Here is a 24,455-nt window from a genome sequence, read left to right on the forward strand (position 1 = left end):
CTGTGGGTCCATGAGCAAGGCCGTTAAATCCCTCCCCTCAAATGTTCAGTTTCAGTCGGGAAGGACAGCCGATGTAAAACTTCACATTATTATTATTAGCCGCGTCAAACCTGTGGATTATGAGCTGCTGTGAGGAGCCGCTGAAGTGCACCACAACCCTATGCATTACTCTTTCATTTAAAACAAATATTTCATTCAAATAACCTAAAATGGACAATCATCACTGAACTACTTGAAACCATTATCTGAAACAACTGGCTGCACAGTACTTTTTGGAGGGGGTTAACGTGATCGGTGAGTATTGTTAGGAATAAATTCCAGGTTCAAATCCTGCCTTCTTTTTTCTTTTTTAATGTAAAGGTTTATAGTTCTCCCTGTGCCTCCGTGAGTTTCCTCAACAATTTAAAGTAACATTTCCACATTGACATTCCACTTTATGCTGTATTTACCTTGAAATCCTTCTAAAAGCCTGTGTTGATTCTTCTGCCCCGTTTGAATGAGGCACTGATCGACCGTCATACAGCAACACCGTCTTCTGCACCCTGATAGGTGGTTGTTCTTCCCCAATGCTCTGAAGGCACCAGCAGGTGGTGGTAGTGGTAGACGCAAAGGCTTCAAAGGTATATGTGAGTGGCAAGGTTAAATCCAAAGCTCCACCAAAGAGAAAGACAAAACTGCCGCACCTTTAGTCTTTCAACGTCTTTTTTTTTTTTAATAGAAAAATAGTTCGTCTTTATTACTTATACTGTGGTCTCAGTGGGGAAAAAAAACACTCTGAAAGGTTATTCTAGAGGTTCACGTGAAGCTTGTTTATTACAAATTAATGGCGACTTCTACTAAAAGTTTGACCAGTTCCTTTGTTTTGACAGTGTTATCATGAGATGTCCGCTCAGTAAAAATAGTGTCTTAAGTCGTTTCAGAAAAATTAATCTTTCAAGTCACTGTAATTTAAGACCTAATAACAACAGTTTGTATTCATTTGTAATTTCCCACTTAATCTATCCTATCTTAACTGAACTCTTTAACCTCTAAATATGTTTTATATTTCTTTAGAATCCGTCTGAAAAACAATGTACCGTCAAAAAAAAGAGAAGAATCTGATATATTTGAAGCAGGTGTTGAAAGACCCTCGACCAAGAGGCAAGTCGATCCACCAGACCCTACAGGCGCACTTCCCTTTCCTTCCGTAGGATGACGCTAGAATCAAAAAAGACAAAATTCATAATTGGGGGGGTCTCCAGCTCTGACGGTGTCACATGGAAGCACAGTAGCCGAGCTGAGGGGATGCACGGAGAGATGGAGGGGGCTTGAGGTGACTGTGGAGGAGAAACCTGCGGCTCTTTGGAGGTACGGTCGGAGACCCAGCTGCTCCAGCAGGTCGGACGCGGTCCTCAGCCTCCCTCCCAGGCTGAGGCGCATAAGGCGCGCGCGGACAGGGCGCACGGCGCGAGGGGGTCAGCGGGCGCTCCAGAGGATGCCACATGCAATATGCTGCATTCCCCGTTCCGTGAAGCCCCGGAAAGCCGACTTATCGCCTGTGAATGATTATGCTGGCGGGGAGCGCCTGGCCCGAGGGGAAGCAGAAACTGAAGGAAGCGACCGGGGTTGACGCTGCTGCGCCCCCCCAAAAAAACCTGCGAGCTGAGTGAGTACGGTGGAAGCTATAGCGCAATGCTCTGTGCCCGTGGCTGTGACAGGCTGGAGGGGAGGTGGGCTGAGAGGGAGAGGAGGAGGAGGAGGAGGAAGAGGAGAGGGGGTCATTCATATGTGCCTATAGATTGGGCTCGATAAGCCGCACAGGCAAAGTGCAGCACGGCATCCTTTATTCATCCAGCAAATGACGCGCAGCCTGTTGTTTTTTTCCCCCTCCTGTCTTTCTTTGTGCTCGCCCTGCCTTCCCTTCATTTCCCCTGGCCATACATTTAACACATACAGACACGTGTGCACCCACCTTAGCCTCACTGCAATGGCTTTTTTTTTTTTTTTTTTTTTTTTAAATTCCCCCTGATTTACGATCAAAAATGACTGGATCCGACAGAGAAAGTTTATTGTGATTTGATGGGAGAGACGCACAGGGAGCCTCCAAATCACGCGTTTTTTTCCCTTCCTTTTTCTTGTGACTGAAGCATCAAGATCATTAACGTTAGACCTTCCCATAACATTTGCAACCCCCCCACCAACCACCGCCCCCCTCCCATCTCCCTCCCCCTTTACACCCCCCCCCCCTCACTCATAAATAGGGGGGGGTGTGGGGAACTGGCTTTGTCGTGTAAGTTGCCAGCTGACCTCAGGGACGCAGCATCCTTTGCCATCCTCACTTTGATCTGGAAATTAATCGGAAACGCTTTGATGATTAGAGCAGAGAAGGAAAAAAAAAATAGAGGCTAAAAAAAAAAAATTCTCTCCTGCGCGCTACAGGCTTAATGAAACAAAACCGTGCTAAAAGCTCACTGCATCAGCCTGATTTTTTCTTTTTTTTTTTTTTTCATTTTCTGTGACCGCCTATAGCCTCCACCTGCATGGGCATTTTGAACAACCCCCCCTCCCCTCCCATCACCAATCCACACACACACACACACACACACATACTCCCCTTCATCACCAAACGACTAAACCTCTCCCCCCCTCTCATCCCCCAGTTCCCACCCTCAGAGGTTTTCCCTCTCAGCATCATTTGAGCGGTGGTTTGTAACCTGTTGTCACCCAGCATCACCGCAGTTTGAGGTGTCGGAGCCCAGAGGTGCAGCGAGCCGGGCGGCCAGCAGCACCACCATCACCCACTGTGTGATTGATGCCTGCTGAGTGGGTGCCATCATGAGCCACGCACACACACACACACACACACACACACACACACACACACACACACACACACACACACACACACACACACACACACACACACACACACACACACGACTACAACCTCCCCAGATACACACTCAGACACATGCATCCCCAGTCCACAGCGAGGCCGTCCTCCAGCAGTGTGAAAACACCATTACCTTTTCAGCCTTCCTGCATCTCCACCGCTGGTGTTGCTTTTTTTTTCTGATCACCCTCGGAGAGCAATCACATGTGGGCACGAGAAACCATATTTCTTCTTCTTCTTTTTTTTTTTTTTTAATTTGCTTTGGATTCATGTTGTCAGACGGTGTTTGTATCAGAGGCGGCGCTGCCACAGATAAAGGCAGCCTCTTCCACCCTGGCTTCGGCTTTCTTCCTCACAGGGGCATGGTTAATCGTTGTTGCAAGCAAACATTTGACCTAATTCACATTCTCACACAATAGCAGTCTCCCCTCTCTCTCGCTCTCTCTCTCTCTCTCTCTCTCTCTGTTCCCCATCCTTTCCTCTGTCTCTCTCCCTCCCTCTGCCCCACACACACACACACACACACACACACACACACACACACACACACACACACACACACATACACACACACACACACACACACACACACACACTGCTGTTATTTGTGTCACACAGAGGGCGAGGATTTTTTTTTTGCTCCACATGAACTCCCAGGTGGTTTATCAAAACCTGAGCAGATTGGCAGAGAGGCCACTGTGGGCTGACTGGTTGGGGCTTGTTGGAGAGGAGCAGTGTATTATTAATAATGAACACACATGCAAACCCAAGTACGCGTTCCTAGAAAATCAAAAGCCTACCCAGTAGCTATCGATAGCTACCAGGTTTGAATGTGCTCTTTAAATAAATTATTTTTTTGTTGTTGTTTTTTTTTTTTACAAGGATTACAATGTAATTTCTTGTTTCACTTCATGGCCTCGTCAGAAAAAAACCCAAACACTGATGCAGTTTTTCTTTGCAGTGATGCAGTGATCATTTGTTTGTTTTGGGTTGTTTTTTTTAAATGGAATTAGATGATCTTAAGATGAATACAATCTGGATTAATGAATCGTGTGACACAAAAGACATAATGGTTGTTTTGGGATGAAAGTCAACAGGTGAGCTGTACTTATTGTCTCTTAGCCATGTTTTGAGTCACAAAACATCAGGAAACTGTTTCTATTGTGTGACAAATGGACTAACAATTCATTTCTTTATTTTTTGACACATTGTAAGATGCAAAAAAAAAAACATGCAGAAAATATACACACTTAAGAGGCAGAAAAACTACTTTTTTTTTTTTTAGTAGCCTTTCAACAAGCACAATGGTTACAAATGACTTGTCAGTTATCACAACAGTTCGATTTCATCTCATGGCACTTTACATTCAAATAATGCGTTGAGGAAAAGCAAGAAAAATACCATCGTTATTTACCAAGAAGAAACCTGCAGTAGATCCAGACTCCACGGCGATGGCAGGTTAGAGTTAGAGAGAGAAAAGATGAGACAAAGAACAAGTTGTAGAGTTGCAGATTACATTTCCTGTAGTCACTTAATGAATTATTACTATTGTAGCACTACGACTGTTTTTGCTTGAATCCATATTTCCCATATAATTTGGAGTATGTATTAAAGAAAACAAGCATTAGGTTGACATTAGGTTCTGGTGCTTTAAAAAAAAAAAAAAAAAAAAAATCCAACAGAACAGCTCAAAAAGTCCCCTTTGTCACTTTTAGTGCTTTCATGCGAATCTTCAAACAAACGCTGTTTTGTCACTGTCCCTGAATGTCAAGACGGAGCTTTCATGCGATATTTTAAGTAACCAAAGAGCTATATTTGAAATCTGGCAAAACATGATCAATGGCGCTCCAGTTTCCTCGTTTACACGTGGCGAGAGTGTCCTCCTGGTCTGTGAGGGCAGCACCTGGAGAACCTGCACCCCCCCAGCTATTCTCTGGTAGTCTGTGGCCGGCACCACCGAGGCTGAGGGGGGGAGGGGGGGGGGGGGGGGGGGGGCTTTGTTCAGCAGTAAGGAGGGCCGGCGGAGGGCCATTTCCTGGTCTTGCTCTTCACAACGACGTCCAATTGGTTGGCTGAGACGAAGCAGCTCCGGGGCCAGAGATTACACTGCAGTGCCGAGGCGTCACTCTGGCTGAACACCGCAGGCGGCGGCAGGAGGGATGGAGGGGGGAAGAAGAATGGCGAAGGAGGTGTGGACACTCTCGCTGACACAGGGGAAGTGAAAGGGAAGGAGGAAAAAAAAGGAAGGGGAGGAAGGCCCGGGAAAAAAAACCTTACCGGGAAATGTGACAGCCCCTTCTCATCATTTGCTATCAGTGTCTTCAAACACCTGCCACAAGACTCCCACGCATGTCTTCCTCCCTCCTCTCTAACTCCCTTTTCTCTTCCTCCACACCTACACCTTTCCCCTTTCTTCCCTCTCATTAGCCTCTCCAGTTCCACACCTCGGCTCTGTTGCCACATCAGCACAGATATAATTACGCTGTCGCTGTTGCATCTGTGAATTAAATGATCTTTGCCTCGTACGCCGCTTTAAATCCGGCGTGACGTTCCCGGCTGCTCACGTGGAAAGCGCCCGCCCTGGTTGAGGTGAAGCACCGCCGGATGATTTAGTGGCTTTAAAAGCAGGTCACAGTCAGTGGCTGCCGCTGCCGCACCACACTAAATAGTTTTGATAGACGTGCTGGGGAAACATGTTTCTCCCATTGCAATCACTTTCCAGAGAAGTAATTATACTGGGTATCCGCAGGTGGAGAATGTGACTCATTCATAGATCATATTAATAATAATTAATGGAATTAGAAAACAAAGCGTTTGCTCTCTGGGTCGGAACTAATCTGCAGGTACAAATATAAAGAAAAGAAGAAAAAAAAATTCACCCTCAAAAACAGCACAAAATCACCAACACGTCCGTGTATAAAAAAAATGGGTGCAAATTGGTTTTCATGCTGTAAATACTTAATTCATGTCCAGATCTCGAGTGAAGGATATGCAAATTTAAGAAAGTCTTCACAACTCCTACAATACAAAGCATCATAACCCCCCCCGCTGTGTCCACTGTATGTGATTTAACAGGAATGTCCAATCATTTGTAAAAATGTTCAGTGGATGCAGGAAATAAGAAATTATTGTAAAACATAAAAATAAAGGAAACCATTTGAACTTCAGCCTCAACAATGAGCCACGATTTATAGCCAGGTGACCACCTGTTGATAAGTATCAAGTCCAAGAGACATTTTTCGAACTTTTTCTTCGAGTTTTCTGGTGTTGCTGGTTTTTTTGTTTTTCTACTCAAAAACCCACCACACACAGTCCTGTCAGACGGCCTGCTGGCGTTTCCCCACTTCATATGCACTAAACCGGCTGCAGGAGAGCTCACCCACATTATCAAGAGGACCAGGGTTTGGTCTGTACCAGAGTGCAAATGAGCTTTCACACTTGCCCAAACAAAGCGCAGCATCCAAGGAAGAGAACTCTCGTGTTGAAATACCCTCCCTTTGAGTTGGGACAGAAAGTAATGCTGATATCCACACTGTCCAAAACCTTTTGCGTGTCGTTGCCGCTTTATACCCTCAATCGCCTCATCCTCTTGGCATTTGATAAGGTGCTAAAAGCTTTGAGTTTGTGGTCCATATTGGCATACCAACGTCGCACATAAGTAGCCATTAGAAGACGGTTGACTTTGGTCATAAAGGGATATACATGGCCAGCAACAATACTCGAGTAGACTGTGGCATTTAGATGCTCAATTGATTCTCCAGGGCCCAAATCTCCCTCACACCGTTTCACCACCCGGACCACTGAGACGAGGCGGGATGGAGCCAGGCTTTCATGTTGTCTACGCCAATTTCTGACCCTATGATCTGAATGTCACAGCAGAAACCGAGACTCATCAGACTTTCTAAATGTCTGTTGTCCCGTGGTGACTTGGTGAGCTTATGTCCATCTGGGGGGGGTCCCTCTGTTGATTCATTGTGCATTCAGAGAAGGTCTTCCGCATACCTTAGATGTAACCAGTGAGTATTTCAGTTATTGTTGCCTTGCTATCATGTCCACCCAGTCCATTTTTTTTTGGTGACCTTTGTCCTCAACAGAGCATTTTGCCCCAGGGAAGTGTCACTCAGATGTTTTCTCTGTCCGTGAAAACCCTTATCAATCAACAGTTTGTGAAATACTCAGATCGGTACATCTGACATGAACAACAATGCCACATACAAAGTCACTTAAACCACCTTTTGTCACCATTAATATTCTGTTTCAATGTCAGCAACATCTACGTGCATGAATACATTTATCTTCTGCCATGTGATGGGATGAGGAGCGACTATTTCAAGCACTTTAATGGGTTTACCTAATGAAGTGGCTGGTGAGTAGGTTTGATGTTTTAAGGGAGACTGGAATAAAAAGGTAGAGGTCAGTGGGGTGGATAGGAATATAATTTTTTTTTTTTTAACAGTTTCCCTAAAAGATATTTAAAATAGCTACATATGGCTTTGCTTACAGTATTGTGATGTGTTGTGTGTTCAATCGTTCAATCTTAACTAATGTGACATGTCTCCTAATACACAATCCTATTATAAACTCTGGAAATGTGCAATGATAACCATCAATATTGTTCAGTATTATAACGTAATACTCATTAATTCCACCCACATTGTGACCCGGGTGTCACAGAAAAGGTTACGTTCCATTATAACATGATCCTTTTTAAAAAAAACAAAACAAAATCCTTTTACATATATGGAACTTTTGTCAGTAGTTTTGTCAGTAGTAATGTTGAACCGGGCTCCAGGCGAATGGCCTTGAAGCACATGAGAAACAATAATAGACACGAGTGTCGCGGAGTATAGTTTCTGAAGATTTCTGTAAATCATATTGAAGGAGGGACTAATCCACAGCATGCAGGCCAGAATCGGGGTCCACAGCCATACAGCAGGCCCAGCATGCACTCATCCAACCAAGTGAGAAATGTCTCAGCAGGCAGCAGATTTAAAATCTACTGTGAAAGGCAGAGGGATTAACAGGGTGGCGATAGCTTTAATCGGCATTGTGTGAACTCAGTTGGCTTCAATGTATTAAAGTCTCAATCTGATTTTTTTTCTTTTTTTTTTTAAGGAAAGGTGATTACTTTCAACTAAAGTGTTTGCATCTCCAATGCAGTAAAAAGTCAGAATACAGATAAGATAATTCCTATGAATTGACACGATGACAAAATCTATTCTTCCCTACGCCATTCTTGCATCAATCACGAATGACATCGTGGCTGTTTTCTGTGCTGAAAAGGCAAACAATGCTTTGCGATCCGCAATCACCAACGTGCACCTCAGCTTCTAACCTGTCAAAGCGACTAGACAAAGACAAACAAATGGATAAGTCCCGTGAAAAGTGTAATCACCGAAAAGAAAACCTCATGCATTTATTCAAAACTTTGGCAGATCGAGCCTGAATATTAAGTTACTCAAACATGGGAATTGGTCTGAAAACAGATGTTTGCTGATGTTTGAGGAATCCACAGGTGAGCCATTTGGCATTTTGAGGTGCTTGAATCAACTATATTTTAATCAAATGTGAGACTTTGTTTTTTTTGACAGATCTGTTGAGGCTATTGTAAGAGGAGGAGCTTATCCACCGTTGTAAAATTCTGGGGTCTAATACTTAGAGACCGGAGCCACAGCTGGGCCAGGGTTTAATCATATGACACTTTGGGTTAAAATAAAAAAGGAGAATAAATAGGGAATACACGGATCAGCCATGTCCCCATAACTTATGATGCCAAACCTTGGCTGCTGAAACGTCTCTGACCCATAGAGACCCAGAGTCGACCGGAGGTTGGAAGGTTTGCTAGTTTTTCTGGTCTGATCCTCTAAGACTTGGTCGCTGTGTTTTGGAATCGGAACGGATTCGACCTGTTGGTCCAGCACATCCCACAGATGCTTGATTGGATCAAGAGCTGGGGAATTTGGAGGCTACATCACCATTTGGAAAAGGCATTGTCCTGCTGAAACAGGCCTTGAGAGAATACTGTTTCCACTGTTGCAGACCATGTACTTGTGTACAGGCAGCGAGGTGCATGTAACTGGCAAAGTAAAATCCACATGGATGATAGATTTTTGTCCCTGATGAGCATTGCCCAAAGTATCGCACAGACTCCACCAACTTGTCTTCTTCCCATTGCACATGCTAGTTCCAGGTGTTCCCCAGCTAAGCGAGACACACTTGTTTCAATGCTCCAGTTTTGATGTTTGCGTGGGCTTTGTTGGTGCTATTTGGGATAAATCAACATAAGACGCCCTGGCTGGTCTCTCGCCAGCCCTATGCACGGCAAACTGTAATGCAATGTATGGTCTCAGAATCTTCAATAAGAACCAGCGTTGACGTCTCCTGCAAGTTGAGAAAAAGCGACTCGTCTGTTAGATAGAACCACGCAGACCAACTGCTTCCACTGCCCACCACTAGCCCCGTTACCGGTTCACTGCTTTTCCTTCCTTGGACCATTTTTGAGAGATGTTTAAAAACTGCAGACTGTGAAAACCCAACAAGAGCTGCAGTTTTGGAGATGTTCTGACCCATTGGTTATCATGATATCATGGTTTTATTCCTAATATATACCACCTGCAGATGCAATGATAGACAGATATAGTTATATATGTCACCGATCACTGGTCATAACGCTGGACACTGTAGACATGTTAATTCCAGGTCCGTTTAGGTGTTTCTGGAGGAAAAACTGAATAGAACAGATGATGTGGACAGTTTTTTTCTAAAATGTCAGTCTATTGGGGGATTTGATGCTTAAGTATGAGGAAGAGTGGAGTAAATGGAGCCAAACTATAGGGTGAAAGTGAAGAGCAGAGTGAAGAATGGCGGACACACTTGAGTTTAATCCTTCAATAACTTCTCTTCCCTCCGACGCAGCGCCGAAGCTAAATTATCAGAGCCGCTTCAGATTGACATGTTTGCTTCATGAGCAGCCCGGCTAAATGCTGTGGTTCCTCCTAAAAAGCCATCTTGAGGTGTTCAAGGCTCTGGCTGACGTTCAGAGAGGATACACAGAGCTCAGCAGACTACAGACAAACTGTTAAAGCAATTTGGTCGGTGAAGATTAAATTCCGTCTGGGTGGGAAGGATCTACGAGGAATCCAATACTAACGCACGCCGTTTAAAGAGGACGCACACATACAAAGCTCACACAGGATGAGATCCAACACAGAGGGTGTAGTTGGGAATGTGGGGGGGAGGGGGGCTTCTGCTATAAACCGAATAAATAAATGGAAATAGGGACAGACATGTAACTTTCAGCCGAAGCCGTTGCTGCATTTCCTGCAGTCTGCAGCTCTGTTGTTGCTGATGGACAAGCGACAAACACACATTCACACACATGAAAACACATTGTCACTGTAGACAGATGGCGCGATTTGACTGAGATTAGGGCTTGTTTGTTTGGTCTTTTTTGTTATCGCTCAGTGTTTTTTTTTTTGTTTATCTGAAACATATTACTCTGCCAAATGTGAAACTGCCAGGCAAACAGCGAGGAGCGAGGAGGAAGAACAGAGATGTTTCTGTCTGCTCGCTCGGCTTTCACACTTGTCTCCTCCGGTGTTTCAGGTTACTCTGCCTGCTGGCATGTTTTGGGCCTCGCTGTGACTCATTGTACCTTCTCAATATGGACGCTTGTCCTCCTTGGGATGGTTAAAATGTAGGGAAAAATCGTGTTACCCATATGGAGCTGCAGCTGACTAACAGACCAGCACTGAATTTTTCTGAATTAAAAAAAAAAGAGTCCAGAAATGGTGTCGTCAGTGGTTCGTTTTGGTCGTGAAACGTCTTAAATGAGTTGTTGGACAGCTGTTGTTGCTAACCCGGCCTGGATACCTGAAAATCTGCGCCGGGGAGCAGCTCTGCTGTTGATGTCTATGTAAGTGTGACACACAAAGCTCAGTAATCCCTCAAACAAGGTAAAGCAGAAGCACATGCCTGAGGCGTAATGTCTGTTCACTTCGCTGCTTCAGCGTTGGATGGGAATTCACACCGTTCTTCTTTTCGAACCACTGCTCCCCCTCCTGCCTCCTGCATATTCTTTTTTTTTTTTTTTTACTTCTGGTTCCACTGCTTTATTAACCTTTCAAATGTTTTGTAAAGGTCAGATAATTTTTTTTTGGTAATTAAGCGCCACTCTGTGCCTTCTCGTTTGCAGATCCCAGTGAGACCGGGGCACTTCTCGGCGTGCATGAGTGTAAGGGCGCGTGTGTGAGTGTGTGAGAGCAAGTGAGCGTCAGCGCTCCCACATGGCCTCCATGCAGGACGGGCTGAACTTCACGGCTCCTCCCTACGGCAAGGTCCTGCTGCTGGGCGCTATCGCTGCTGCCTCAGCCTTTGTTGTTACGATCCTCATCGTGGTGCTCTGCGTGGGCTGCCAGAGGTGAGACCCGCACGCACGCACTCAGCCGAACAACTTCAGTTAAGACACAACAACATGAACACATCAAAGAAAAACATCTCCAACTTCGTCATTGAAACCCAAGAGTACCAAAAGTCAAAAGTAAAAAAAAAAGGCCTAAAAAGTAAGATTCACACTTCTATAGTATAGTGGTTATGTTGCTCTAAAACATTCCAGTAATTACAGATTGTTGAAAAATGCTGTAAAATTAGTTTTTCAGGAGATTGTAGGGGGGAAAAAAAATGAAAGGTCAATTCAGGTTATTCATACAGTGTGACTGACACCAAAACGTACACTGCAAAGGCTCAAAGACTAGCCAAGTATGTGTATTCGGTTTGAAAATACGTCTAATATCCAATACAGCCGTCAAACAATTTGTGAATTTAATTTGACCCTGCATCTTACAATTTAATAGTTTTCACTGTTTCTGTGGCGTTTCGCCCTTTCTAATGCCAGCTAAATTCACAAACCTATTCACAAACACCCCGAGCTGCAGTTTTTTCTCTGACTTATCAGCTGGAAGCAATGACACTGTGTTGAAAACCAGTGGTCTTTGGTTTAAAACACAAACTTAACCTGCCTCGTTTCAAAGAAGAGGGTGGAAACTTTGTATTTGGTCCGAGCACTTTTTTTTTTTTTTTAACAGCTGCTGACAAGCTTTGGTTTGTGCGAATGTCACTGCGTCTTCCATGTCTGAAGACACTCGAACATCACAGCGCTGTGAGATTCTCTTGGCACGTGTTTGACCTCAAATAGGTTTTTTATCAGCTTTAAAGCTGAAAAGCTCCTCTCACCAGAGGCGACAGGCGGGGGCAGCGAGCGGTGAGCCGAGGGCCCCGTTAAGGAGATTCCCAACGTGTCGTTGGAGTTTGGGATGGTTTAAAGTTGTGCTGCTGATGTCAGCGATGTGCACCATGTGTCAGAAATTTCTGGGAGGCCCCCCCACCCCACTTCCAGCCAGTACACAGCCCCATTAGGGTATTGCTGTTGACAGTATCGCAATAAATACAGACATCAAATGACAGCTGAAGCTAAGAGAGAGAAAATATACAGAAAAATGAAAAAGAAATACGGGGAGCAGTTTACCGAGGATGCTCAATTATTTGGTTTTTTCCAAGGAAAAGAGACCCTCCATCCTTTCTCCTGCCTGGCGGTGCTTTATAAACAACAGGACCAATAACTAATAGCTTCTATTCTATTCTATTCTATTCTATTCTATTCTATTCTATTCTGTTCTGTTCTGTTCTGTTCTGTTCTGTTCTGTTCTGTTCTATTCTATTCTATTCTATTCTGTTCTGTTCTGTTCTGTTCTGTTCTGTTCTGTTCTATTCTATTCTATTCTATTCTATTCTATTCTATTCTGTTCTGTTCTGTTCTGTTCTGTTCTGGTCTGTTCTATTCTATTCTAAGCTGTTAGCCAAAATATTTTGAACATCGAAAAATTAATGATGAAAATAGCATGCACTGTTTTATATAAGGTATAAAAACACAACAGCCAAAATTATACATTTGACACAGAAGGGAAACAAAACAAGTAAGCCCAGTTTTGAGTCATTGAATTCTTTGACATGTCAGAATGGATTTGAATGATTCATCATCCAGCTTCATTATAACCAATTCAGGTCGATGCAAAGTTTGGGGGCAGTTTGGCGGGGAAATGTAGAGGCGAGTCAAGTGTAGAAAAGCACCTCATAGCTGCCCTGCTTGAGTAAATGTACTGGGTTGCTCGCCATCACTGGCACGCCCGATGCAAATATACTCCGAATGCCGCTGTCACATATGCAGAGTCATAAGATGACTCAGCCAAACGTGCAGCGTGACTCAGATGCAAACTCTGACACACGCAAACAAACACACGCATGCACGTGCACAAACAAATGCGTGCAAGCAAGTGTGCAAGCCTGCATTTGTTAAATCTGTAAACATTGCATCGGGAGACATTATATTACTTGACATTAATTTCCTGCAGACTGCAGAAGTCTTCACCTTAAATATTCCAGGATTTCATTCAGGAAGGACTTCATTTTTTGCGCGTCGGTCCTTTTATGACAGCTCTTGTGCTCTTGCGTTAAACACAGGAAGGGGAAGACACACAATGTCCCCGGCGAGGGTGGAAAGCACCGCCTCATGGACATGGTAGGTATCAGACAACGCTCTCCTCCATGTTTTGTTGGCATTTCAGCTGAGGTAGCCGAAGCAACTCGACTCGCCGGGGAACAATATCGCTCTGAGGACAACCTCTTCAGTCTTAATTACTGTTTAACTGGCCCTGTGTGTGCATGTGTGTTGTGCATGTGTGTGTGTTGCCAGGGTATACTCCGGCAGTCGAAGCTGCGGTCCATCAGTAAATCAGACACTGAGATGAACAAGATGAACTGCAATGGCAAAAGTGAGTGCGTCTTCCACATACTAATCCTGACTTGTGCTCTGTAAACACTGCCTTGCTGTTGTCAGGTAGAAAACCCACGTTGTCTTTTTTTTTTTCTCCAACAGCGACCCAAGTATGAAATATTATGATACAGGTTTTGTTTACATTTTGGTTTTCTCTGGCTTTTTCTTTTTTTGATCGGAACAAAGTCCGTTGGAAACATTCGACTCTTTGAGGAGCAGGTCTCGGGTCTCTGAACAAACTCTGGCGCAGTTCAGTCGAAGCCTGAATGTAGTTTAGACAGAAGAAACAAAAGCAACCAAACAGACAAAGTGACTGGCTGGGTGGTCCTATTCCATCCTGCAGAGGTTTGTTAGTGTGTGGAACAGAGTCATTCCTGCTGCTGCCTGTTGGATTCTCCGCCTGTAAACATGTGACTACAGTTACCCTGCAAATATTGTTAATCTCTGTTTAGACGTTCAAATGAGAAACAGCTATTTACACTGCAGCTGAGTAGTTAGCGAGTTAGTTTGGAGGTCTGCAATTTTTTTCTATTTAAACAAAATATAGCTCAAATGGGGAGGAGCTGCAGCACTGAGCTCACTTTCCCACCTGACCTGATAATGCAGGTTGCTGGGGTTTTTTTTGGCAATTGATACTTTTAGGGGAGTGCAACAGCAGCAAATATCAGGATTTTTGTACTTTTAGTTTTATTTGAGAAATCCTGACGAAAAGAAATAGGCGGAGGGTAAAACCATTAGAGAATTTGGGTATAGAGGCCCAATTATGCTTCCTTTATGTAAATTAGCGTGTGCCTTTAAAATATGTTATCATTCATCACTGCTTTTATTCTCCAGTGTGTCTCTTACATTGGCGTAGTAGTTAATCGTTACATCCAGTAGAGGACGTGCATTGATGAAACAGGCTCAGAACTCCTTAAAATAAAAGTTTGTTTCCCTTGTAGTATTTACATTTCCTCTGCGGGAATAATTCACCACCTTATGTTTTAAACTTTGGTTGTGAATATGCTTCTAAACTCTTCACACAAGTCATTGTCGGTGAGCTAATATCAAATTTAGCTTGTATTCATTCCGCGCATACATTGACTTTCCTGGAAGGCATTTTTTTTTTTTTTTTTCATTTCTGTTGACTGAAGTTACATTGTCTTCTTTGTTTGCTTTTGCTGGTTGCACATGACGTACAGTGTGCAACACTGCCCCTGCAGGTCACCAGTAGCATTACTGTTTGCCAGTAGCTTTGTGAAAACACATCAAAATACGCATTTAATAAATGTAGAAGACACCTGCCTGTTTAACGTCGAGCATAGTTGGGTGTTTAAGCTGCCTTCCAGCTGCTTTGAGGTCCCCAACTTAGAATCACATCACCCTGTTGGAATTTGTAGTAGCTCTGAAAAAGCATTCCTTGCACTTGCTCTTCCTGGATAGAAATTAAAAACATTATGTCGTCGTTGTCTGAGAACATCGTGAGTGCATACCCACAGGAAACACTGCACCGTACGGGCAAATGAAATAGTTTTAACATTAAAAGCACCATTCATGCAGCACACAGTCATTTGGAAATCTTCTCAAAAGTCCTCAAACTTGTTCAACCTGGTGGTCCCACCCTCCAGGAGGGGATCTTTTACAACCTCTGCTTTTCAACTCGGACAACTCCGACACTGTTAACCAAAACACAGAAACTTTGTTTGGGAAGAAAAACAATGCCAACTTAGAGTTAGTGGATTTATTATTTGTAACAAGCATCACCTTCTATAATTTCACTCATATTTAACAGGGAACAAAGTGTTGTTTGTGATTCTAGTCGTTTTTTTATGATCTGAATTTAATATGTGATTGAAGCATGTCCTGTGACGGGTTATCACATTTCTGTGACTCAATGTTGGAAATATCCGTGTAAACATAAACCTGAATAATATGCAACTTTTTTGTCTTTTCATCCCCGCTTTGGTTCAGACCACTGAACTGGACCACGAGTATGAACACAGTGTAATTCGCTAAAGTACTCGCAGAGTGTTGCCAATTTCCACCCGACTCAAACGTCATCCGAATTCCGGTCTCTTCGTGTCTGATCTGGCTCTAAATTCACGCAAAACTGGCTCTTTACTAAGATTTGAAGACTTATTAGAGGAGAAATTTACCCTAAAACAGAATTCACATTACATTTATAACTCTGTTTCATTCCTCTGGACTGTTCAGCCTTGATTCATGAACATGCATCTCTCTCTCAAAGACAGAAATCAGAGTGCCAAGACAATTCCTGGAGCTCCTTCACTGACAGTCAACAGGGAACTGTATTTGTGGGCACTGTGACAGTAGCCTGAGAGGGTTTGAAGAAATATAAGCATATGTCCTGCTTCATACTTGTCCTGCTTCCACTGCAGTGGAATGAAGCCAATTTGGATGCATATTCTCAAACATCTAAGTCAGTTCCCAGTTCACTGTCAGATTTTCACTCCTCTGAGCAGTGAGAGATTTTTTTTTTTTTTTTTTATGGTGTAGGTGTGTGTGGATTCTGTTTTACCGAGGGTAGCGGCAGCTCGGTTGGTGTAACAGCAGAGTTTAGGCGCCTTTCGGAGGCTTTGAGAGAAAAGGTCCAGCCTTCATGGACCTTCTGCTGCTGCCCAGCCGCCGGTCTAACTCTGACCTTCGTTCTCAAGGCAGGCAGCTTCCCCAGATCCCCTCTGGGACTGGAGAGGACGGCGAGCACACTTACTCTGAAGTGGGCCGGCGCTCCTCCACCTCACGTACTGACGATGCCCTGTACGCCATGGTAGGCAGGGCCGGGCAGACGGACACTCCGGCCCCTCCCGCCGTCCCTGCCAACACGCCGGCGCCGCCGGACCCGGACGGCGACGTGGAAGGAGGACTTCCCGAACCCGAGGCGCAGGTCATGACCCCCCCACACCCGCCGGAGACGGCCGAGTACGCCTGCGTCAGGAAGCTGAGGAAGGCCGACAAGGCGCCTCAGAAGAGGGACAGCGGGACAGATATGGGGGAGCCGCCGGCGCCGCCTCCGCGACACGCCCCGCCGTCGCATCCAGCCCCTCCTCCGCCGCACCCCCACAGCACAAAGTTGCCCCGCAGAAACGTTGAGGCCTTTAATGTCCCGTCATTCCCAAAGGTCGGTGGAATCGATACTTCTCTGTTTGACGTGGCAGGACGAGTTTCACCACTTGATTTCTTCCAGAGAGTTAGATAAGACGGATTTTTAACCCCACGTGCAAAGTTTCTCACCCATGCTTTTAAGAATGGAAGCGAATGAAAACTGTGTCACTTTTAACCCAAAACAAACTTTTCAGGGACGAGACTATCGCCATACGGGAGAGTAATCACTGGCTTTGTTTGCAGTTGGAGCAGACAGAACGCGTCATAATGGGCGTGTGCGGGGAACATATTACCTGGTTGTCTGGAAACTTCATAGAGCCCAACAAGGTGAAAACTCAGTTTGCGGCTGTGTGACTGTGAAGGAAACGTGAGAAGGCTTTTTAATTTCACAAGTGCCAAATCTGGAGAGAGTTGAAATCGAGTGAAGATTTTATTGCAATAAAGGAGGTTTAAGCCAATTAAAATGAGAGAAGATGAGACAACATAATCTCATTCTGATGACATATTACATATATTACAGACATTTAATTGGGTTTCTTAAAGACAATCGGAAACATTTTTCATCAACCTCTCAAAATCTATCTTAAATGCTCAAATCTAATATGATCCCGCTGATCATCATATGGATATTTGGCTGAATCGAACAACAGTTAGTTGTTACCTGCAGAGTCTGCGATGAAGCCTCCCCCCCCAGACTGACTGTCGCTGCACTGCCTTCATAGTTCGCCGTCTGAGCTGATGATGGTAAGAAAAGGACAGGAAACTGAAGTTGATGTCTGATCAGCTGCTCCCTTTTTACGGTTACATAAATTTGGAAAATTGCTGGCAGCAGTTACACTTCATGCTTTTTAATTACAACAACAACAACAACGCAGTTTCCACATCGAGAAATATATAACTAATTCACATTTCCCTGAGCAAATAAAGTGCTGCACTCTGTCTCTAAATATGATTAAAAAAACAGAATAAATATGAATGCTTGTAAAAAAAATGTGCAAGTAAATTGATTCGTAACAGATCCAGAAAGTCAGTGTTGTCCTCAGTCAGTCAAAGCAGTTCGATCTTTGTCGGAATACAACAAACAAGATAACATAAATAGACGAGCAAGTTTTAGAGGTGCTAATGGGATTTTGTTATTTTGGGACAGAGCTGAGCAAGAGACACTTGAAAGCAGTACAGATCTTTTTTTTTTCTTCTTTTTTTATCTAACTCTCTGCGAGATATTCAAGCAGCTGTTGTTTCTTAAAACTATTCCTTTATGAATGCATGGAAAAAATGTGTGAATGTGACATGGCGCTCCTCTATCCATGATTTCTAAAGGTAATATGAAACCTCCTCTGTTGTATCAAAGGAAATATTAAATTACATTTTAGAAAAAAATCATTTGTGATGACACTGAAACAAAGATGATTCACTGGAGCTTCAACTGAGACGTCAGGACCAGAAAGTGAAAATGCAGATGTTTGTATTTGGAAAAAAAAACGTCAGCAGGAACTGTGCAGTTTGTTTTCTGAGGAGAAGTGAGAAAGTGATGACTGGAGGGTGAGAGGAAGCTCAGAGATAAGTTGGTTGGTTGTTATTGTCTCCGGAGGTCCGGCAGGAGCTGATGAGATCACACAAAGTGGAGTAAAAGTGAGTCGACGCTCCGTGTTGTCGAGTCAGCTCAGTCATGGGCGGATTATGAAACTGGGCCCCTGGGCAGTGTGATGGGAAAGGAAAGACACCCCCCCCCCCCCATTTGGTCTATAAGACTGAAAGAGACACAAAACAGAGACGAGCTGCGATGCTGACAGGAGAAATCGTCTGTATCGTTCGGCGTCACGCCGGAGATTTTAGGGGATGAATTGTTTCCCTTTTGCGTTTCACCTTCTTGGTGACGTTAAACGTCTTCATGGGTGCATTTTTGGGTTTCTTTAACTCACTTGTTGTCTTTCATCATCCTCTTCTTTTTTCGCTCCGAGTCACTGTCTTGGGTTTTCTGTCACTTTGTGGGTTTGTTTTTTTACCCCCCCCTCACATTTAGTTTCTTCAAATTATGTCACGCATCTTTTCAACCTGTGGTTTAGCTTGGGTCTCCTATCGGATGTGTTGGTGTCTGTGGTCATTTGAATTTATTTTTTTTCATATTTTTGTTTTTTTTAATGTCCTCATAGTAGTTTTTCCACATAATTATAATATTTGTAGTTTGTGTTATGATTTTTTTATTTGGGGGGGGGGGGGCGTCACTGCATGGCCTCAGTTTTGTGTCGTATTAGGGACATTTTCTGTTTATTCACGGCCATTTTGGGACCATTTGTGATATTTTATGACTCAGGTTTTGGTTTTTAAGCATCTCCTTCCAGAAGTTTGTCACTTCAAGGTCACCTTTTGGTTATTTTGTGTCACAATTGCAGTTTTGTTGCAAATATTTGTAGACATTTATTTTCTTTGAAGTGACATTGTGACATATTTTTGTTATTATATTCCCACTTGTTTAATTGTGCACATGCCTGAGGTTATTTTATGTTTTTCGTGACGGTCATGGATCACTTTTTCATTGTTTGGTTTTTCCCCCCCATAATTTTGTTGCTTTGCCTCTTTGAGCCATGCTTCGTTGCATCGAGGTTCGTTTCCTTCACTCGTTGTGTGTTTTTGAGTAATTTGGCACCTTTTATTTCCATTGTGTGTCTTTTCGGGCTCTCCCAGTATATTGTATTTCTGTGATAAGATCCAGGAGTCTCTGAATGCTCACTTCGTTGTGCTTTTATAAACAATATGCTGTATATTAAATACACTCAGTGGTCACAGCATTAGTTATGCCTTGGTTTTAGCTGGTTTGACTCCTTTCTGCCTTCACCTCTGTCCGTTTCGTGAACTCATCATCATGGGCAAAGAAACCAGTTGTGAGATGTGGGACTGCAAGTAATGACCAGAAAAATGAAACCCTGTGGTCATGATAGGTTGTATACATGGTCAAGAACAATCCTCAGGAAGACTGTGATGTTTAACTCTTGAAGAAATGTGGATACCCTTGTTTATCCGCCACAAACAGCATAAAACTAATCATGCAACAATATACATGAAATTTAAAAGAGGAACTTCAAATACAAGATGATGCAAACCATTATGCATGCTCCAAACAAATTTCTGACGACAACAAAGACCTTCTGGCTGCAATTATCTACTCTTTATATTTTGGGTAAACAGTTTTAAAGAAGAAGCCTAACAAATAGACTTGATTTCAAAGGGATGAATTAGGCTCACGTCTGCAGTCATTTCATGGCCAATAGCAGTCGACATTACGAGACAGGATGTATCCATGTTTTTCATATTGTTTACGGTACATCGGATTAGAATCCAACATGTGAATTTTGCAGAAACAATTCGAAACTCATCATCAAAAGTCAAGATTTTTCTAGTCTTCTGCTATTGTCCATCAAGGGGTCAGAAGTGGTCTTCTGCTCTCCTTTGGCCTTTGACAGCCAGAGAACTGCTGCCTATTGGACACTTTCTTGTCACTTGTCACACCGCACTTACCCTCCATGAAAATTTCAAAAGATCGTCAGTTTTTGAAGCCATTAGTTTCATGTCTAATTCTAATTTTTAGACAAATGGTCTTGACCTTGTCTACAAGCCTTCATTTTTGGGGGGTTTGGGACTATTTGTAACAGTTGAACAGCGTTACATGTTGTGGACAATTCTGGGCAGAATCTCTCGGGTTTCCCGGTGTTGCTGCACGGCCGTGCTCGCGTCGCCGTTTCCTCCCGACGATGAGCTGCATTGAGCACAGTGTTGTGACATGTTGGCACGTCGAGAGACGTCTCGTTGAGGTTCGGGCAATGTTTATTTGTTCTCGGTGATAGTATTTGTGCTCTCAGCGGTGTCACCCCTTCCATATGCTCAGAGCCGCAGGAGTGTGGGCAGACTGTCTGCTTTGCACCGCGGCTCGCACCCCCCCCCCTCCCCCTCCCTCCAGGTGACAGTGGGAGACCATTTGCTGCCCTGCGTGAGGTCAGCGAGGTCGCTCTGTCTGCTGTGACCCGAGTTCAGTAACACGCACAGTTCACGGGCTAACATGTGTAAGCAGTTTGCTCGCAGGCCTGCTCGCCACTGATTTTTTTTCCTGCGGATGACGCAACGTGCTGAAATTGAGTCATCCGGCACATAAGCACATGGTTCCTCACAGGCTCCACCTTCCAGGGAAAATCTATTCAGTGCTGCTGTATGAGCTCCATCCGCTTCATTTCTAACACTGCAGAGCCCCCTTTAAAGGGGTTAAGTGATCTTCTATGGCTCCCGTTACGTCTCTTTTTTCAAAACGCAGTCTTTTTACATTCATGAATGCTCATTTGTCATTGCGGCGCCAATGCGCGAACACGTGACCGGCTCTGCCCAAAATGTGATTTGTCGTTCTGTTGACAGGAAGTGATGTTTATGGGCAACGGGGAGCAGTACATCTGGAAGCCTCCGGAGGATGATGACATGCTCCTGCTCCAAAATAAAGCCCTGGGCCCTCTGGGTGCTCACACAGTGGAGAATATACAGCCGTCCGCTGCTGCGGTGAGCCTGTGTGAGCCGCTGGTTCACCAACATTCAGCTCAAGACAATGCAACAAAACACAGTCTATATTATAACTATTTATTTATTTATGCAGAGTAAACACCTAAAATGACGCTGCCGAATATAAACCAAAGCCACCGGGTGACGACAGTCACTCAGTCAAGGCACAGGTGATGGATCAGGGTGAGGAACAACGATTTAACATGAGGAAGTCAAGGAGGCTCAAGCGAGAGACAGTTAGAATCTCACATCAGACAACACACGACCCATGACAAAATTATCATCGAAAAAAAAAACAAATGGTCAAAAGCATAAAATGACATAAAATATATTAACAACAGCTGTTAAAATCAAACAAATCTCATAATGTGAAACATCAGTCACATTCATGTCACAGACTTAACTAACAAACTTAAAGGCAGAGTTAAGTTGCCGGTCCGCCGATAATAAGAACGCATATAATATGTTCTCTACAAAAATTGTATTGGTTAATGTAGAAAATATAAGTGCAATATAATATAGTTTTTTTTTTTGTCATTTATATTCATATTTTGTCTGTTGTAAATAAAAGCAGGAGGATGTGTATTTCTGGCTACCTGGAAAAGGTAACAGCTTGAGAAATAGGTTAGTGTTTTTTTTTTCTTTTCCTTTCAGCAGACTCAATGTTTTTTCATCCTCACCGTCAAAAGAGTCTCCGAGGATTTTCAGAAAAGCAGCAAGTTTTGTTAAATGTCCTGTTTTATCTTTCAGTGTGACGACCCTGCAACGATCGCACATGAGAGACACGAGCCAGAGCTAAATTTAATCACACATTGCAAGTCACCGTGCCTTTTAATAGCTGAATTACATCACGTAGGTGGTAGCGTTTTATGCAATTTAATTCAATAAAGTTTATAGATATCCCTGATAAATCTCCATCCTCTATAGCTGGAGATTTGGTAAAATACAATTGTTGTTTGAGTTTCTATAGGTGATCTTGGTGGGCAGGAATAGTTAAATGAGCAGTTTTATTTCAGTGATACAAGCAGAGAACAATACAGTACGTGTCTATTAAATGAGGCCCAGGAGCCACGAGGTACATATTTGATCAGAAGAGGGTATAAGTAGCGGTCCAGTCGCTGATCTCCTGGTGTTTGTTTGACTGCAGGTGGCTGAGATGTACTCTAAAGTGTGTAAACCAGGAAAGAAGAAGAGAGCCATGCCGGGGTCTCCCCCGGGCAACCCCGGCTTCCGGACCTTGGGTCGAGGTGACCGGGACCGAGATCGGGACGGGGGTTTTAGCGTAGTGGTCAAACCCCAAACGTGGGCACCTCAGGAGGGCAAAGCGGTGGGGGGGCCCCTGGATGACCACTGCTACGAGTCCATCGGGACGGAGGAGTGCGACCTGGCCTACGACAACCTGGAGGGCGGCGGCGCCTGGAAGCGGGAGAGACCCCCCAACACGTGCGCCACCCTGCGGCCACGGCGGAAGAAAGCCCAGCAGCCCCTCCAGCAGCAGCAGCCCCCGCCGCCGCCGCCGACGCAGCAGACCCCCAAGTTACAACACCTGCCTGCCAAAGCCCTGCTGCTGCCGGGGGAGAACCTGTACGAGAGCATCGGCGACCTGAAGCAGGGCTCCGCCACCTCCTCCACCACCACCATCTTCACCTTCAACGATGGCATGGAGATGTACGTAACGGGGCTCTGAGGCTGCACTGTGACCCCCCCACCCCTCCTTCCTCCTCCTCCCTCCCCCCCCGCCACGTGTCCTTCAAACAAGGAGCTGAGCTAAAACCACAAGGAGTGACGGCTGAGCCCCTGTCATGCTCACCCACACATACTGTTTACATTCAAGTCATAACATCAAGCCTTTCTCAGGCTCCAGAGGCCTTGAGGCAGTAATGTTGATCTGTTATGACCTGGGCTGAATACAAAGTCCAATCTATCAAACTTGTAAGGAATCCAAAGGTAGTGAATAATGAGCACAAGACCTTTGCAGAGCAATCTGTAGGTAACAGTAGCACTTCTATTTTACTGATACACATGTGCAAAGCACAATAAAGTGAAAAAAGAAAAAAAAAAAAGAGAGAGCTTAAATTCTTCCTCAATTCTAGCGGGTAAAAAAATAGTCATATATATTTATCTGGTCCGAGCAGGACTCCTGTTTAGGGAAAAGGCACAGCATTGTGTGTAATATTTTGGTAGCGCTTAGTCTGTTGTGAACAGGCCTTCCCCCTGTAGTTGGTCAAGACGTGATTCAGGATTTAAATGATATAAAGGAATGAATTACCAATCAAAATACTTGAAAGCTCAGGGACCAAGAGAAACGATTATGAGAGTATTATAACAAGAAATTGCACACATTTTGCATTCCTCCTGAAAGAAAAAGAAGCTTCAACTAATTTCGCCCATCTCCACACATTGGAAAGCCGATCGGATACTTCTCTTCCATCACCTTCTGTTTCACATCACGCGGACTGAACACTGTCTCCACTGCCGTCTGTAAATGAAGTGTTTTACTTTGTCGATCCTGTTTCTGCACTTTGCCTGCTACACGTTGCATGCTTAAAAAAAAAAAAAAAAAGGAAGAAAAAAAAAATCCAACAAAAAAAGTCAAGCACTGTCATGTGGTACCTCTATATGAATGTTTTATTTTCTATTGTCGTTGGTTGTTTATTTTTTTTAGTGCGTTGCTTTATTTCTCTGTAGAGCTCAAAGCCGGTTAGATTAAGGATGTCTTTGGCTTGGTGGGACACTTGGAGAGGAGCGTTCATTTTTCTCTCCCGCGCCTGCGACACACACACACACACACACACACACACACACACACACACACACACACACACACACACACACACACACACACACACACACACACACACACACACACACACACAGAGTAAAGATGCCATGAGACTAAAGAGAAACTGCTCGAGTCCTAAAAGGTGGAGACAGTCCACTCGACACCCCCCCCCCCCCCCTCCACCCACCCCCTACACCACCACCACCACCTCCCCCCACAACAGGCCTCAACAGCCTCCTGCTGCTCAGTCCTCCTATCTGTGGACTGTTCATCTGCGAAGTCTCTGCCTTTGTGGTCATTTGAATCTGCTTGGGTTTTCATCTTTAGTGCAG

The 24,455-nt window shown here is 44.2% G+C and overlaps 1 protein-coding gene across 1 annotated transcript; it reads left to right on the forward strand.

Annotated features, from left to right (window-relative positions):
• Window positions 1-11,157: 11,157 nt before the first annotated feature.
• LOC308130521 (uncharacterized protein) lies at window positions 11,158-23,028 on the forward strand (the record flags this gene model as incomplete). Its single annotated transcript, XM_080496924.1, has 6 exons — window positions 11,158-11,291; window positions 13,388-13,445; window positions 13,620-13,653; window positions 16,274-16,818; window positions 21,204-21,341; window positions 22,489-23,028. 6 exons carry the CDS (start codon window positions 11,158-11,160, stop codon window positions 23,026-23,028), a joined length of 1,449 nt encoding a protein of 482 aa, XP_080353050.1.
• Between the last annotated feature and the right edge of the window lie 1,427 nt (window positions 23,029-24,455).

Source organism: Blennius ocellaris, assembly GCF_963422515.1.
Source record: "Blennius ocellaris genome assembly, chromosome: 5".
In the NCBI taxonomy this organism is placed as follows: Eukaryota; Metazoa; Chordata; class Actinopteri; order Blenniiformes; family Blenniidae; genus Blennius; species Blennius ocellaris.